Consider the following 18,891-nt stretch of genomic DNA (forward strand, 5'->3'; position numbering starts at 1 on the left):
TTACCAATGTTTTGACTGATATTTTGTCAAAAACTGCGAAATGTTCTCAAAATAAAGTTTCTGTTATAAGCAAGCCCGATTAATGTATGAAAAATGTCTCCTATAATAAAGATAAAGATTCGTTTCTGGGCTTTGATTCATATACGCTCAAACAAAAGAATGAGGCGGAAGTAGAGGTTTGAATGAGATAAAATAGACAAAACAACCAACCGTCTTTGTCCTGCGGCTTAAACCTCAAATTATCAGGTGCGATGTCTGGCTTCTTCCCTCACAGATCTGAGTTTACTGTCACTGAAGCGATCAGTCTACCGCCTGTTTCTCGGTTTGAGAGCTTCAAAATGTCTTCACATTTAATTTTTTTTTTAAACAATTCTTTACATTTTTCTAAATTTATTAAGATTTTTCAAAATGTATTAAAAGCTTTCAAAATGTATTAAAGTTTTTCAAAATGTATTAAAAATGTTCAAAGCTGGGGTCTCTCCTCACCCAGGTCTCTCTGCTGGCTGCTGGCTTCGTACGGCTCGTTGGAACCAGGAAGTGCCCTCAGCTTGGCGCTCAGCCGCTCCCCCTTGGCACCGCTGCTGTGGCTGCCATCTGTATACGGGTAGACAACACAAAACCATTAGCTCACTGTGTGTGTGTGTGTGTGTGTGTGTGTGTGTGTGTGTGTGTGTGTGTGTGTGTGTGTGTGCATGTTTACATTACTTATCTATTGGGCAATTCGTATAAAATACGTTCTTCGGCGTGCCGTCATTCCAGGCCATGAGGCTCAGAGGGCACTCCAGAGGCCTGATGCTGCGTTCACTAGCGGCGACAAAGCGATATATATAGGCTATACAAGTCATTGTCAATGGAAGCTATATAATAGAGCCATGAAGCTGTAAAGCGACGCTCGGGGGGCTGCAAAAACGAACTTGAGCTTCATGGCTTCAACCTTTTTCAGCACTCCCATTAATGACACCATTTCCAACCCACTTGCTTCCTCCCTATAATTCCCGCTCCTGTTAACACAGTTCCCATTAATGCCTATATCTCCTCTGCCGCAGCGTTAACTGCCACGTGAGCAACACTTCACTGGCGACTCGGCGTGGCCGGTTTGTATAGCTTTTGTCGCCGCTAGTGTGAACGCATCACGAGGGACAAGAGGAGCGATAACGATCTCACCAGAACATCTGGCAGCCAGGTAGCTCTGGAGACCATGGTGGAAAAAACACCAAAACAGGAAGGAGTAAAAGAGGCCCCAGTCCTCCACTGTCCCCCCAGGACTAAACAACCCCCCCCCCCCCCTCTCCATCTACCAGTAGATCCAGAACCGATGGCAGACTTTTGGGACAGAAGCCAATCTGGATTCTGGGACAGTCGTAGACAGACCACAGCATGATTATGGGTCATGTTTTGACCCATATTCATCAATTTGAAAAGCAGATTTGATTAAAGTTATAGCACAATTAATTCATGCGCAAAATCAAATACATTTTGATATAGATAAAAAATAATATACACATAAAACTACAACTTCATTTTATGAACCACTTATTTACCTATTCCTGTTAAAAAAGAAGAAGAAGAAAAAAAAAAGAAAAGAAAATAAGCTACATCTGCTATTTTTGCTATTAGTGACATACCGGACCGCAAATTATGGATAACAGATTCAATGTGGTTCAACATCTGGACACATGAGCTGCATATAATTGCCAATACGGTAATAAAAGGTCAAATAATGGCCGATATATATCGGTCTGACCAATGGAACGGTCTGGCTCTAACTAGACTCTCTGCTATAGAAAACAGATGTATTGGCTCCCGTCTGAAGGCCCAGGGATTTATTTTTCTATTTTGCCAGAACAACTTATACAACACTTATTTTTATTACAACAAACAGACACCCAACCAACCAACCGAGCAGTATGGGGACACAATCCCCTGCTGTAGGATAACAAGTACTTAAGTTTTAGTACCGATACGAGTACTTTATTGTTGTTGATTAACCACTTATTTTACCCCCTTTTTCTCCTAGATCCAGATGGATCTCTGAACTATACTTGTCAGTTGTTATTTATCGATTATTGATCGGCTGTTTTTGGTGATTTGCTCCAGAGTTGCTCCCGTTGCATTCGTTCAGCCGATAGTGTCAATTTAATGTTTTGGTTCTCGGGTCAAAGTATCGGCGGCCGGTATCCGAGTACCGAGTACGAGTACTTGAGGGTGGTATCGGCCCGATTAACCGATACCAGTATCGGTATCGGAAAACAACTCTACTGACAACTGTGTTGGTTCATTCATACCGGAGGTATACTGTGGAGGAATCGAACCCAGGCGTCTGCGGTACTGTGGAGGAATCGAACCCAGGCGTCTGCGGTAGTGGGCGAGGGTTTCACCTCTAGCTCTACGCAGCAAGTTTTCCCATTCTGGGCGGGAACCCCTTTTGGTGTTTTATTTAAGCATTATGTTATACTTTAGCTATATTGAAAAATAGCAGACCTACAAGCTCATAGTGCGGCACCGAGTGCCGCGCTACGAGCTTGTAGGTCTGCTATTTTAGAAATATCGTGAAAATGTGGCGCAAATATTTGAATATATATTCTTTCAGAGCGAACGTTTTTAACTCAAATCTTTGCTTCTGGGGGGGTCCCTGGAACAACATATTTCCAGATGGGGGTCGGCGGGCCAGTTACATATAATTCTGGGGGTCCTTGCCATGAAGATGTTTGAGAACGACTGATATTAGAAACATAGGTTTTTCAGAAAACTGTCAGGATTTAGAAGACATTTTGTAGAATCTAGGTGTTTCAAGCAGTCTGTTCTACTTTAGCTATTGAAAAATAGCAGATCTACAAGCTCATAGCGTGCCACGGAGTGCCTCCGCTACGAGCTTGTATGTCTGCTATTTTTGAAAAATCGTGAAAATGTGTCGCAAATTCAGAGCGAATGGTTTTCCTCAAATCTGTTGCTTCCCTGGAACAACATCTTTTCAGATGTACAGTAGGTCCACGGGCCAAATACAGACAATTCTGGGGATCCTTGACATGAAATATTGAGCACCACTGATACAGAAACATGAGGTTGATCTCAGAGATGAAATGCAGGAAAGAATGAGGATAAGAATGATGCACTACTAGTGCCATTCGTTCCACCAAAGCATAGCAGGGGAATAAACGGAAACAGAGGGAAATAAGTCCCTAAGAAGAGCAGAATGATGGACTTTGTGAGAGAGCCTGATATCTGCTCTGTGAACGTCTCGGGGTCCACCTCTCTCTCTCGGATGTAGGTGGCAGTTTTAGAGAATTATGTCATTTTCGAGGAAAAAAACTAACTTCTCCGCCTCGAAACCTACGGGACATTTTTGGGGGAATAACAACCTCTCTTCACACACCGAGGAGGAGTGTGTAGTGCATCGCGAGACGCAAACAGACAGACTTTACAGAACAGAGGGAAAACTTATCAGGTGTATTTTAAAGAGTAGTGGCCTTCTCAGCTTTCTCTCAAATCTCATCGTCTTCAGCGAACTGTCAGTCAGTCAGTCAGTCAGTCAGTCAGTCAGTCAGTGTCTGTGCATATTGCTCAGTGCAAACATTGACTGGAGCAGACAAGGAGTGTCAGGGAGAGAGGGAGACTTGAGATCACAGCAGCCTGTGAGAGGAATTCTGGGCCTCTCAGAACATATTAAAGCAGTTCTCCAGTTTGTTTCACTCTCTTAGTGGAATGTGACTCCCTCAACAGAAAACCAGATTAGAAAATCTATCCACATATTGCATTATACTATATGGCTTTGCAATGAAATAGGCCTGCACAATATCACTGAATTTAAGTAGCTTTTACCGTTTATCATTTTGGCAATGTGTCAATACTCCATCCTTCATCCCTCACAGGACAAAAACCGTTAAATACTTCATCCATCCTTCATTAAACCGTTCACAACCGTTCTAGTGACAGCGACACTAAACGTCATCGACGCGGATCAGACCACGACAGACCCTTCTAGGGTTTCATTTCTGTCACAACAATGCTCTACTCCTAGTGGTTCCCAAAGTGGGGTCCGCGGGGACCGCCAGGGGTCCTTGATGGAGTTCCAGGGGGTCTTCAGCTAAATGATGATAGTTTGGAACTAAATGGACCCCAACAGGTCCATTTGTACACTCTCAGAGTTATATTAACATTGATTTTACAATCGGGCGGCTGTGGCTCAGGAGGTATAGAGCAGGTCGTCCAATGATCCGTGGGTCGGCGGTTCGAATCCCGGCTCCTCTCCTCCTGTCTACATGTCGAAGTGTCCTTGGGCAAGACACTGAACCCCAAATTATCTCCCGATGTGCTGGTTGGTACCTTGCATGGCTTCCGCCGCAATCGGTGTATGAATGGGTGAATGTAATGCACAATCTATGTAAAGCGCCTTGGATAAAGGCGCTATATAAATGCACCATTTACCATTTACAATATAAATTGGGGGTCCCAGAGATAGAAATGGCATTAAATGGGGGTCCGTATAGACTAATGCAGGTCAAACTGGGGACCCGTGAAATTAAACGGGTTGAGAATCACTGCTAGAGCCGTAAAATGGGGGGGCTTATGGGGGGCTCCTGGCATGTCTTTTCTAGTGGGGGTCCGTGGGCTAATACGTGTCAATTTGGGGGTCCTTGACATGAAAAAGTTTGGGAACCACTGCTCTACTCTGCACTACGATAAGCAGCTGGAGGTGAACACAGTCTGGAAAAAGCCCACATGGCAAAAAGCCATGTGGTGATCTCTCATTTATGCAATGCCTGGCTGATCTAAACTTTAGTTGCACACCGGTGTTGTGATGACCCATCCTGTTTGTGTCTGGTGTTAATGCTGTCCTCTGTTCATGTGCAGGAGGAGGGGACCAGCCTGTTCTCTGTCCAATAGGAGGAGGGGACCAGCCTGCAGGGGTGTGCCTAGATGAGGAGGAGGCACACCTGACTCCAATTTGGCTCAGGAGTATTTAAGCAGGCTGGTCAAGGCCATTCGCCCTCTCTCTCCTGCCTAGGAAACAATGTTTGTTCTTTACGCCTTTGACCTAAGTTGCTGCACTTGCACATACACTACACTTTCACACATCCATACATGCACTACACTACTGATCCAACGGATGACTCACACCCCACTGTAACCGTAAAGTATACTTTGTTTGATTAGTTTCAAATAAATATATGTTTTTGGCATTTACTCCTGTGTGTCGTCTCCCATATTTGTCATGGTTAAGTCCGTTCATGACAGTGTTGTGCACCACAAATTGGCGATCTACAAGCCCACAATCGCTAGCCTTCCTCCCCTGGAGCATCGGTGAATCCGCGCTATGATGAGTCTGGCCGCGCCAGGTTACACAACCACAGCGCTTTACTAGCTTGTGGATGGGCTATTCCCCGGTATATACGCGACATGTAACCAAGTATAACTCAGGCGTAACATAGCGGTACATACCTACAGTATATACATCTGTTATGGTATGTATATAAACGGTATACATACCTCTCCCCGAGTCCAGCGGTGGACTCTGCAGTTTAGCGTCGCTGTGAGACACTGGGCCAGGGCGACAAGCACACAAAGGCAGACAGCAGGAGAAAGGAAGTAGTCAAAACGTGAGGAAGTAATGAAGGGAGGGAGGGAGGCAATACACAATGAAAGAGGGAAAGAAAAAAGGAATGAAAGAAGCTTGAGATTATATATATATATAGCACTGGATCTCAACGTGGGGTCCGGGGACCACCAGGAGTCCAAATGGACCGTTATACGGCTCTGTAACTCAGAGTATGTACAAATGGAGCCAAAACTGAATGGACCTGGTTCCGTTTGTACACTCTCATTGTTAAATGAACATTGAGGATTTCCCAGTGTAGTGTGGGGGGGGGGGGGGGGGGTCCCAGGCACTGTGGCCTATAGACTCCTAGAGCATATATCAAACTGGGTGCTTAGATGAGGGACCTTTTGAACATCAAGGCACGGCCCTCCTCTCAATAAAATCAGGCTGCAAAAAAACTGTAGGCGACCGGGCATTCGCTATCCGTGCACCGACTCTCTGGAATTTTTACAAAGCTACATTCAACCCCCTACCCATGTGATTTGTGATTTTCTTATTGATTTCTTCTGTTGTTGTCGTGATTTTGTGCATTATTGACAATGTATTTTATTCAATTCTATTGTGTGCCTCCTTGCTATGTCTTTATATATGTTTCTCTGTTAAAGGAGAATTCCATACTAAAAGGCTTTCTTACCTTTATTTGTAGTTGTTACGTCCCCACCAAAGAGGTCCAGGTGTTATTTTGTGCAAAAGCTCCTTATTGGCTATTTCCCCTACCATAAGCCCTAAATGAATTGCATTGAATGGGAATTGAATGGGGCTAATTCGCTTATTTCCATCGCTCAAAATTATAATTTCTTTGTATATATCCTCTCTTCATAATGTAAATAATATCCCAAGTGGCACAGTTTACTATTTCTTTCGATGGAAATAAGCGAATTAGCACAACACCCCATAGCCCCATTCAATTCCCATTCAATGCAATGCAATTCATTGAGGGCTTATGGTAGGGAAATTAGCCAATAAGGAGTTTTTGCACAAAAAAAAACACCTGGACCTCTTTGGTGGGGACGTAACAACTACAAAGAAAGGTAAGAAAGATAAGAAAGCATTCTAGCATGGAATTCTCCTTTAAAGCACTTTGTGACTGGTTCTTAAAAGGTGCTATACAAATAAAGCTTTATATTATTATAATTGAGCTTAATGTGATGCATTATGTGTACTGTGATGAGGTGTCATTTCAGTCGAGTCACTTCCACATCTCTCACCTGCTTTGACCTCCACCTCTGCAGTGCCGGGAGAAAACAAAGATGTGAATGATCACTCTGCTTCTAGAGATCCATCACATCCTGACAGTTCTGTTCTGATCACTCTGCTTCTAAAGATCCATCACATCCTGACAGTTCTGTTCTGATCACTCTGCTTCTAAAGATCCATCACATCCTGACAGTTCTGTTCTGATCACTCTGCTTCTAGAGATCCATCACATCCTGACAGTTCTGTTCTGATCACTCTGCTTCTAAAGATCCATCACATCCTGACAGTTCTGTTCTGATCACTCTGCTTCTAAAGATCCATCACATCCTGACAGTTCTGTTCTGATCACTCTGCTTCTAAAGATCCATCACATCCTCACAGTTCTGTTCTGATCACTCTGCTTCTAAAGATCCATCACATCCTAACAGTTCTGTTCTGACTTGCTTGTTAACCCATTTTGGCGTGGGAACCCCTTTTGGTGTTAGCATTATGTGTTATGCTATAGCTATTGAAAAATAGCAGATCTACAAGCTCATAGCGCGCCACCGAGTGGCGCGCTACGAGCTTGTAGGTCTGCTATTTTTGAAGAATCCGACTGACGTAGAGAAACATAGCTTTTTCAGAAAACCGTCAGGATGTAGAAGACATTTTCAGAATCCGATCTCAGGTCAAGGGCACACAGCTATTCTACTTGACGACACTGAACAGATTCCCATAAGCATTTCTATTCTACCGCACATTGGAAGCCTTTATCTGCGGGATCCAAAACATCAAGCCACGGGGAGGGGAGTAATGGAACACTTGGCAAATGGCAAGGCGGACAGACAGACAGACAGACGGACAGGCACATTAGCAGGTGCTTGACGCAAAATTGCAGGCTTCCAGTTACACGGTCGAGACGAAGCGTGGCTCGCCAAGACAGTTCTTTGGCATGTGTGTACTGTAGTACATCTGTGTTGTCTTTGAAATGCTTTCAAGTGCCTGATAAAGAATGGGTTTCCATTGTCAGAGCCTGTGTAGTAGTAGTAGTAGTAGTAAGTAGCCTTGCTAAGCCATGAGGCCCATAGGGGCAGGAGCCTATCTCCTGTTTCTGTAGCCATGAGGCCGATAGGGCAGGAGCCTATCTCCTGTTTCTGTAGCTATGAGGCCTATAGGGACAGGAGCCTATCTCCTGTTTCTGTAGCCATGAGGCCCATAGGGGCAGGAGCCTATCTCCTGTTTCTGTAGCCATGAGGCCGATAGGGCAGGAGCCTATCTCCTGTTTCTGTAGCTATGAGGCCTATAGGGCAGGAGCCTATCTCCTGTTTCTGTAGCCACGAGGCCCATAGGACAGGGGCCTATCTCCTGTTTCTGTAGCCATGAGGCCGATAGGGCAGGAGCCTATCTCCTGTTTCTGTAGCTATGAGGCCGATAGGGCAGGAGCCTATCTCCTGTTTCTGTAGCCATGAGGCCGATAGGGCAGGAGCCTATCTCCTGTTTCTGTAGCTATGAGGCCTATAGGGCAGGAGCCTATCTCCTGTTTCTGTAGCCATGAGGCCGATAGGGCAGGAGCCTATCTCCTGTTTCTGTAGCTATGAGGCCTATAGGGCAGGAGCCTATCTCCTGTTTCTGTAGCTATGAGGCCCATGGGGCAGGAGCCTATCTCCTGTTTCTGTAGCTATGAGGCCTATAGGGCAGGAGCCTATCTCCTGTTTCTGTAGCCATGAGGCCCATAGGGGCAGGAGCCTATCTCCTGTTTCTGTAGCCATGAGGCCCATAGGGCAGGAGCCTATCTCCTGTTTCTGTAGCCATGAGGCCCATAGGGCAGGAGCCTATCTCCTGTTTCTGTAGCTATGAGGCCCATAGGGCAGGAGCCTATCTCCTGTTTCTGTAGCTATGAGGCCCATAGGGCAGGAGCCTATCTCCTGTTTCTGTAGCTATGAGGCCCATAGGGCAGGAGCCTATCTCCTGTTTCTGTAGCTATGAGGCCTATAGGGCAGGAGCCTATCTCCTGTTTCTGTAGCCATGAGGCCCATAGGGCAGGAGCCTATCTCCTGTTTCTGTAGCCATGAGGCCCATAGGGGCAGGAGCCTATCTCCTGTTTCTGTAGCTATGAGGCCCATAGGGCAGGAGCCTATCTCCTGTTTCTGTAGCTATGAGGCCCATAGGGCAGGAGCCTATCTCCTGTTTCTGTAGCTATGAGGCCCATAGGGCAGGAGCCTATCTCCTGTTTCTTTAGCCATGAGGCCCATAGGGGCAGGAACCTATCTCCTGTTTCTGTAGCCATGAGGCCCATAGGGGCAGGAGCCTATCTCCTGTTTCTGTAGCTATGAGGCCCATAGGGGCAGGAGCCTATCTCCTGTTTCTGTAGCTATGAGGCCCATAGGGCAGGAGCCTATCTCCTGTTTCTGTAGCTATGAGGCCCATAGGGCAGGAGCCTATCTCCTGTTTCTGTAGCTATGAGGCCCATAGGGCAGGAGCCTATCTCCTGTTTCTTTAGCCATGAGGCCCATAGGGGCAGGAACCTATCTCCTGTTTCTGTAGCCATGAGGCCCATAGGGGCAGGAGCATATCTCCTGTTTCTGTAGCCATGAGGCCAATAGGGGCAGGAGCCTATCTCCTGTTTCTGTAGCCATGAGGCCCATAGGGGCAGGAGCCTATCTCCTGTTTCTGTAGCTATGAGGCCCATAGGGGCAGGAGCATATCTCCTGTTTCTGTAGCCATGAGGCCCATAGGGGCAGGAACCTATCTCCTGTTTCTGTAGCCATGAGGCCAATAGGGGCAGGAGCCTATCTCCTGTTTCTGTAGCCATGAGGCCCATAGGGGCAGGAGCCTATCTCCTGTTTCTGTAGCGTGAGGCAGCTTGATGTACAAGTACACCCCCTGGACATGACGCTAGTATGTCGCAGGGACTTACCCCCAATCCAACCCTTGATGCTGAGTGTCAAGCAGGGAGGAACTGGGTCCCATTTTTAGAGTCTTTGGTATGACCCGGCCGGGGATCGAACCCCGACCTCCCAGTCTCAGGGCGGACACTCTAACCACAAGGCCACTGAGCTGGTGTAGCATGTGTAGCGAAGCCTATTGGACCTGTGTAGAGGAACCTCACCATCCAGCTGGTCCCATTCGTCTTTTTCTCTAGGTTACTGTGACCCGGTAGCGTTATGTCTGATTTATTATTACACGGTCTGACTCATGGTTGAATGCTTTGTTAGGATCTTTCAATAATGACCGCTGCCATCAATACCAACCAGACCGCTGCAGACTGCAAACGCACCCGAATCAACCAATTCATGAAACAACCCGCAGTGCTTGGTTTGTCACAATTTGTCAAATTATTTTTTTAGATTTTTTTTAAATAGCGGAAATGGCCGATCTACAAGCTCACAGCTCATTTCACTATTCGTCACACAATGAAGTATATATTAGGGCTTAAGGGGTTAAGAAAATAATGCTCTCTACTGTTTTATCTTTTTTCCGACTATGACGATAATGCTAAGAGTTAAAGTTGTGGTGTGGACTCCACTTGATAGTTCCTTGACACCCCACACACACACACACACACACACACAGGTACAGGTACAGTACAGCACACCTTTCACAAGTAGGACATCTTTGACAAACAGGACATGTCATACAATGGACCCTTCGCTAAACCCCACCCCAAAAGCCATTGTCCAATGCCAATCCAAATAGTTTAGCAACCGTCGCTAAGCTGGGCAAGCTTCCGTTAGCCTTCCGTTAGCTCATAGCTTCCGTTAGCTAAAAATCCTGTCGGGCGTTAAAGCGGATTGAGTTGGATAGTGTTTATCCCTGGGAAATATTTCCTCGTATTTCTAGTTTATTGAAATATTGTCACGCCTCGTTGACAAAATGTAGGAGACATTTTGATTTTTGAAGCTCTTGCGACTGAAATGATCGATTGTTTTACATGGATAAATCCTGTCATTTAACATGCATCTCAATGGGTGAGAAGAAGCAGAGCTTGCCAGATCTTTGTCTGTGTCTGATGTTGATGGTGGTGCATGGAGAACAACACAGGTGATGAGTTAGAACCATCTTTATGGTGGTGGTGCATAGAACCATGAGTTAGAACCATCTCTACTCACCACTGCTGGCGCTGCCCTCTCTGCGACCTCTGCCCCCTGACCCCTCCCTGGATGACTTCACCCTCTGCAGACAGACAGAGAAACAGATGGAGGACGGAAGATGGATGAAGAGAGGCAAGATACGAGAAATATTGTTTATGTATGCCTAAAATGGTAAATGGTGCATTTATATAGCGCCTTCATCCAAGGCGCTTTACATAGACTCTGCATTACATTGACACACACGTTCATACACCGATTGCGGCGGAAGCCATGCAAGGCACCAACCAGCACATCGGGAGCAATTTGGGGTTCAGTGTCTTGCTCAAGGACACTTCGACATGTAGACGGGAGGAGGAGCCGGGATTCGAACCGCCGACCCATGGATCATTGGACGACCTGCTCTACCTCCTGAGCCACAGTCGCCTACACATGTGAACAGAGACAAGCCTGCATATCTCTCTCTCTCTCCCTCTGCTCACACACGTGAGGTTGTAGATCGGCTATATGCACTACTTTTGTGCGCACTACCATTGAAGTACAATACAAGGTTAAGTGGTTAATTAGACTAATCGATTTAGTCAATAAAATCAAATAAATCACTTCATCATACATCATCTCATTCCGGCCAATCGCAAATTGCGTCCTACACAAACGCTCAAAATTGTCCATTCATTGTCGACGGCATTTAATGTTTGACAAAAATTGGGTTGCATACACTAACAGGAAAAAGGACATAGGGGGGAAAAAAGCTATGAACCCACATGAGAAAGATGAAGACGGTTATGGTTGTAAATATCAATTTGGATATACCGTATTTTCTGTTAATTGCTCAGCCCTTTACTCTTTGTCTGCGTATGTATTTATCACTATGGCGATGTCCTTCTGTCATAATCGCTTTCTATCTCCCTTCCCTTCCCCTCCCCGCCACCCTCCTCCTCCTCCATGGGACTATCCCTCCCGTCCAACAAGGTGTCTGTGTTGATTTAGGAGCAGCTGGTTGTGATAGTTGGAGATGTCGCGCTCCTCTGGAGGAATGTCCCCACAGCGCTAGCCAGCATCCAATCATCCAGATGGAGAGAGAGGGAGAGAGAGAGAGAGAGAGAGAGAGGAGAGAGAGACAGAGAGAAGAGAGAGAGAGAGACAGCGAGAAGAGAGAGAGAGACAGAGAGAAGAGAGAGAGAGAAGAGAGAGAGGGTGGATGGCGGTTTTCGTAAAACCTTTCCAGTATTTGGCTGTCTGGCCTTGTGGAAACATGGCTACTCTTGTCATGATGATTGGGGGGGGGGGGGGGGGGTATAGCAGTCATGGTCTTCTGGCCCTTTCCGAGCAATGCCAGAAGTGGCGGCTGTCTGGCTTCTTCCCTCACAGATCTGAGTTTACGCTCGGTCACTCTGAAACGATCAGTCTACCGCCCGTTTCTTGGTCGAGAGCTTCAAAATGTCTCAATCTTTTTTTCTAAAATAGCAGACCTACAAGTCGTGTTGACTAGACTACACTAATAAATAAGGACCCATGACGGCCAGCAACAAGACGCCGGCAACAACCCGAAAAACACTCGCCTATCGCGCGGCAAACACCACACAACTACGCTTGGTGAACGCAGCTAAAGCAGCTGCCGTGCAACATGGACATTGTGTTTTTCATAAATGAATGCTACAAGCTCGAAAATATGGCGCGAAGCGTAATATCTGCTACTTTTGAACTTGAATCCTGAAAAGTAACAAAAAGTAAGTAAAAGTAACAGTTTATGTTATATGACACGTGGTGATGTTTCCACCCGACAGAGACAACAAAATCACATTTCGTGATTCTAATCTGATGTTTTTGCTGCTCCAAACACACGGTGACAGGAAACCTGATAAAAAAACATTCATTCTCTTCGGTTTTTTTACAGCACATTTTGATTTTAGTTTTAGTCATAGTCTTTTGAATAGTTTTCATTTCGTTTTAGTCACATTTTAGTCACCTGGAATGTATTAGTGTTAGTCTAGTTTTAGTCGACTAAATTTCATGAGATTTTAGTTGATTTAGCCGACTAAAATGTATTTTGGCGGGCCTTGATGCAGTCGCAATGACTGATTTTATGCTTGCTGAAAATAGCCGATCTACAAGCTTTTCAGCATGCAACCAAGTGTAAAATGACTTATAGTCCCTTCCTGACATTTTAGTCTAGTTCTATTTCGTCCCTGCTGACCGCCAGAGGCGGTGCTTTAAGCACTGAATACGTCCCTTCGCGCATGCGCAGTCGAGTATTTTATACCAACAATGTCGGTTGACCCCGTGATGACCCGGAGTCGTCTATAACTTCCGGCAGTCATCCGGGGCTCAGTCCCTAATTTCTTCTCGCTTGCGCAAGTTGTACATAGCACAGAGTTCTACAGCAGAATTAAACTGCACGATAACAGAACTATTGCTTTGCTACTACTAAGTCGCCGGTAGTCCCGCGACCATTGTTGGTCGGAGCTGTGACGCGTGCGTTCGCCCTCCAGGGACTGCGACTTAATATTACTATTATTGTATCGTTTTCGAGTGGAGCTGGGCTTCACATCGTCTTCTTTCCCCGTGGGAACAAGGTAAGCAGACAACCCCTGTTCGCATAGGCTGCGTGCGCGCTGCTTCCCTGCAACACACACGGTTGCGTGCAGCGTGCTACAAACGGCGACCTGAGCGTCCCGTTTTAGCACCCGTCAAAGTTGAACGGATAGCTCGTTCTCTTTGACAGCTTACGCTGTCTCGTTTTCCCACGAAGGCTGCGCCGCAGTGCTGGTGACGGCAAGCGTTAGCACTACCCGCTCCCAGCACGTGAGTCGACGCTAGTATTATTTGTTTACTACTTACCTATACTACTTATACTTATACTACTTATACTTATAAGTGTACTTATCTACTGCTATATTACTCTGCCTCTCTGAGCGAGTCTTTGCTGGCACTGGCCAGCTATATAGCACCGCCGCGTGCTACAAACGGCGACCTGAGCGTCCCGTTTAGCACCCGTCAAAGTTGAACGGATAGCTCGTTCTCTTTGACAGCTTACGCTGTCTTGTTTTCCCACGAAGGCTGCGCCGCAGTGCTGGTGACGGCAAGCGTTAGCGCTACCCGCTCCCAGCACGTGAGTCGACGCTATTATTATTTGCTTACTACTTATACTTATACTACTTATACTTATACTACTTATAAGTGTACTTATTTACTGCTATATTACTCTGCCTCTCTGAATGAGTCTTTGCTGGCACTGGCCAGCTATATAGCACCACCGCGAGGTTACGTCAGTAACCCCGGTTATATGAATTGGCTTGACTGATTTAGTCACTTGTTCTCAAATAGTGTACTTTAATTTCGGCACAGAGCCATTGCCACTTTATAGGTTGGTTTTTCTGAAATTATATATATATAACTATATCATTATATATATATCATATATACTGGTCTCTGCTAGAGCACCCCTTACCTGGCATAGGCGGCGTGCGCGCCCCCTCCCTCCAGCTAAGCGGCCTTTAGCAGCTACAGTAGCCTCTACTGGCACAGGCAGCGTCCGCGCTCCCTTCCTACCAGTTTACGGCTCCACCCCTAGCGACCACTAGCGTCCGCGCTCTGGGCTACATCTGCGGGTTTCCAATGGACGAACCCCGCCACCACCTGTGCACCTCCTGCCAGGCTCCTCTGCGGCCAGAGGATGGGCATGACCTCTGCCCTGGGTGCCTTGGCCCCCAACATCTGAGGGAGGCACTCGGTGACAACCCATGTCACGTGGACGCAGGAGCGTCCAATCTCTCTCGCCGGTAATGAAGGCTAACAAAACCCTCCCCGGACAGAAGGTACGTTATCGTTTAAAGCGGCGCTATCCCCGCTAAACAGACGTTCATATGATATCATATACTTATCATGGCATAACCTCCTGTGTGTGGGTAAAGGCTGCGTTCGCGCCGCCTCCCTGCTCTGCATACGAGGTCTGTTCGACTGTGAACGCTAGCGCTTATTATAAGCGACTATAAGACTTGCCGAAGGATAAGAACACTGTCATATTACCTTCGTTTGTTAAACACGCTACTTTTTAAGCTTTGTTTAGCCCCTGCTGGTGATGGCAAGAGCCTTGCTGGCCAAAGCAGCATTCAAGCTTAACTGCTTTTGCGAATAGCTGTATTGTTGTTGTTATTATCAGCCCGGTACAGGAGCAGCTTCCTGCGTCCTCCCAGGGTATTGATGTTGCTACCAGTATAGTTTGTAGCAAAATAGTACTAACAGCTACTGGTGTACATAGCCTGTCTGGTTGTTAACCCAGCTGGCCCCCAGTAGTGGGCCTAGCTGAAGCTGCTACCAGTATGTCTGGAGCTCAAAGCTCCATTAACAGTTTTTTGCATATACAGTGGGTGCAACCTGGTTTGTTCCCACAGGTCGGATTAGTGCCCCTGGGTACCTGTAGGTCCTATTAGCCCAGCTGGTCCCCAGCACAGAGTATCTGGCGCTGCTGACAGCGTAGCTCACAGCTGCTACCAGTAGCTTAAAGTTAAAGCTGTGTATGAACAGGCTATAGCTTGTCTTGTTTTTTAGTAGCCTAGCTGGTCTCCAGCATAGCTCTCTAACTGGCGCTGCTACCTGTAGTTGTAGCCCAAGCGCTTATTATACTATTGAAGATAAAAAGCTATCTGTATATAGCTTGCCTTACTGTTTGTTGGCCCAGCTGGTACAGGGCAGGCAGCGTATGCGCTCCGCTCCTCCAGCATACGGCCAGCTTGATGTTACTTACTACTAATCGTTTGTTAGCTCAAGCATTTATTAACAGCTATTGGTGTATAGCTTGTTATGTTCATTAGCTGCAGCTGATACAGGCAGCGTACGCGCTCCCTTCCTTCAGCAGGTGGCCCCTATCGGTGGAGCTATCGGTTGTAGCCTTTTCTCCAAAACTAGCTTGTGTCGGTTTATTTAACCGAACCTGGCTGGGGTAGGCAGCGGTAGCGCTCCCTCCTCCCAGCATGAATGCGTAGTAGTGCACACGTGACTAGTGTATTGGAAGTGTCTTTTGTTTCGCTCTGGACTAGCAAACATAAATAATAATGCACTGGAGTTTGGATAAGCGTCATAGTGCCGTGATAAACGGTCACATAGGAAACACTACAGCTGCTACATAGCAGCGTCCAAACCTTGACTGAAGGCTACTTTATTATCATAAATTATAAGTAAGCCTCCGCCGGGGGTACAGGTAGCGTAAAGCTCCCCTCCCCCACCGCGACCATGCAGGTCGCAAAGTCTATCTAACAGCAACGTTTGTGTCCTGTTTCTATGATGCACTTTACATCTGGTTGAATCTCAAAGTGCTGCAATAAACATTTGCATAAACGTAAATGCATACTCGCATGCTGCGGCAGGTATAGCAGCATTCAGTTTTTCGATTAAGTCATTATATGCCGATCTAAGTTAAAGCCTCTGCTGGCACAGGCAGCGTACGCGCCCCCTCCCTGCAGCATATGGCCAACACCTAGCAAACCAGTAGCGTCCGCGCCCTGGGCTAGTTGGGACTGGTGTGCACCGGCCGGTCCAAAGGAACCGGTGCCACCACAACGGAGAGCACCCACTTTCGTACCTCGAAAGCCTCTGCTGGTACAGACAGCGTATGCGCTCCCTCAAGCATATGGCCAACACCTAGCAACCAGTAGCGTCCGCGCCCTGGGCTAGTTGGGACTTGTGTGCACCGGCCGGTCCAGAGTAACCGGTGCCACCACAATGGAGAGCTCCCACTTTTGTACCTCGTGTGAAGCTCTCCTTCAGCCGTGAGCCGACCTTGGTCCTGCCCCGTGTGCCAGGAGGAAAAGGTCTGACCGCTGACTACAGCAGATCCGAGAGGGCTCAGCTATCTGCAGAGTTGGCCCGCATGAGGGCCATGCTCACTTCAGATAACACCTAGGCACCTCGGAGGGTGCCGAAGCGCCTACCTCTCCGATGCCACAACTGACTCGAGGTTGATGTGCTCTCCCCGACAGCTTAAGCTACGCACTTCCATGACTATGAGGAAGATGCAGAAGGCGGTGCCTCCCAGGCATCAGAGCCGGCCTCCCACTTCTCAGCTCATGCGCATAGCCGTGGAACGCATACTAAAGCAGGCAGTCGGCTCCTCCAAGCGCCTTCTTCTTGCTGTCTTCGCCGTCCCCCACGCCTGTACCTGAGACAGCTACAGGCCTGCCGGGCGAACGATCAGGGCCCTCTCCCATCTCTATACCGATGGTGAAATCCTGGCAGCCCTGCCCTGATTGGGAAAAGTGTCCTGAGACAACCCGTTGCGACGTGACACCTTAATAGATTTGAACGCACAAGGCGATAAGGGCTGGCCTGGGTTACATGCCAGCCACCAAGCCTGTCATTGCATCCCTCATTGTGTTCCCCAACGAGGCCCGGCGGCAGAACGCTAGGTGACCTCGACCCCAGTGCAGGAGCACAGACAACCTGCTCACTGGGGCCTCCCGTTCACACTTAATAGTGGCAACGTTAATACTGGCTCAGTCACCTTTGGTGTGTCACTGGAGGCATTGGCGTCATGTCCTCAGAGCGTGGGCGGCTGATGTCCATCGTATCTCTAGCCCGTCGCCAAGTCGGGTTTTCACAGTCAAGCTTGACTGATGAGCCTAGGCCAACTCTCCGTAGTCTCCCTGAGGAGCCAGGAGCACTAGGTGGTTCAGCCGGGCGAGAATCGCCGGAGCGAACCATCTAGGGGGGGAAGACCAGGCTGCAGCTTGCAGGCCTACGACACATCCCGCCTCCCAAAGGGCCGAGCTCCAACATTGATGAAATCATCTTGACTGCCCTCGGAGCTCGCGTATCACCGCCGGCCCACACTAGAGGCCAGCGTGTTCCCTGGCGTCCCACGCAGGGACCTGACTGTGACTGTGACTTTCCGGGCTGTGCAGTGCCTTCTGACGCCAGCCCCCCATATCCGGCGGGTCAAAATGGCCATTATCAGCAACATGACGAGAGCCCTACTATCAGACCAGGAGTGATGTGTCCTCCTGCCCAAGGGCGCAACAGAGGCTGTATATCCTCAGTCACACTAAGGGAAGTCCGATCTACATACTTCCTCGTGACGCAAGACAGACGGGTGTCGACATGTCTTGAATCTGATGGGACCCAACAGGGTTATGAAGTTTATGCCAGTCTACTGGGCCGAACACGGCAATGTGCTGGAGCGGCAAGTGGTGCGCTCCGCTCTATAGCACACATTCTCATACTCATGGGACCTTAACCGGGTACTGGACGCCCTGTGCGGGCCTACCTTCGAACCCTTGGCACAGGCAGAGCTGAAGTGGGTGTCATGCAAGACAGCCCTTCTCCTGGCCATTACATCGGCAAAGCGCGTCAGTGAACTGCACGCTCTGTCAGTCAGCGAATCATGTCTGAGGTGGAACGCAGACGGCTCGGGGGTCACGCTGTGGCCAAACATAGCATTCCTCCCGAAGGTGCTGTCGCAGGCTCACCTCAACCGGCCTATCAGGCTGGCTCGATTCAACCCCCCACCTGGGGAGCTGACAGACAAACTGGAGCTGTTGTGCCCAGTCCGGGCCCTGAGAGCCTACATTGAAGCTACTGCACGCATCAGGCGAGCAGAGCAGCTGTTCTTTTGCCATAGTGGTGTGAACAAAGGCGGCGCACAATCAGCCACGCCTATGAGGCAAGTAACCTCCCCGTACCATCAGGGGTACGGTGCCACTCTACAAGGAGCATTTCCACATCATGGGCTGCCATGAGAGGGGTGCCCTTGGAGGACATTTGTGCCACCGCCTCATGGGCTTCGGCAGGCACTTTCTCAAGGTACTACAGGGTGAATGTTGCCACTCCCCACCCAGTGGACGTGGCCCTCTTCCCCGAATCCTCCGGTTCTACCCTTTGAGGTCTGTAATCAGGATTCCTCGTGACTTGGCTGGTATAAGTCATTCAGTGCTTAAAGCACCGCCTCTGGCGGTCAGCAGGGACGAAATAGAACGATAGTTACGTATGTAACTACGGTTCTATGAGTCCTGAATGACCGCCAGAGGCACTCTTGTC

General features: G+C 48.0%; 1 protein-coding gene across 2 annotated transcripts in view; it reads right to left on the minus strand.

Moving 5' to 3' along the window:
- ift88 (intraflagellar transport 88 homolog) overlaps positions 1 to 18,891 on the minus strand; it is a 43,514-nt gene that overhangs the window by 2,148 nt on the left and 22,475 nt on the right. For both annotated transcript variants that reach the window (XM_083776589.1, XM_083776590.1), the window contains 2 exons: positions 10,882 to 10,945; positions 487 to 594 (listed from right to left, as the gene is read on the minus strand). In XM_083776589.1, the coding sequence (XP_083632715.1) occupies positions 487 to 594; positions 10,882 to 10,945 (172 nt within the window). The remainder of the gene's footprint in view (positions 1 to 486; positions 595 to 10,881; positions 10,946 to 18,891) is intronic.

This window comes from Protomyctophum parallelum (genome assembly GCF_964188405.1).
Source record: "Protomyctophum parallelum genome assembly, chromosome: 11".
Lineage (NCBI taxonomy): Eukaryota > Metazoa > Chordata > Actinopteri > Myctophiformes > Myctophidae > Protomyctophum > Protomyctophum parallelum.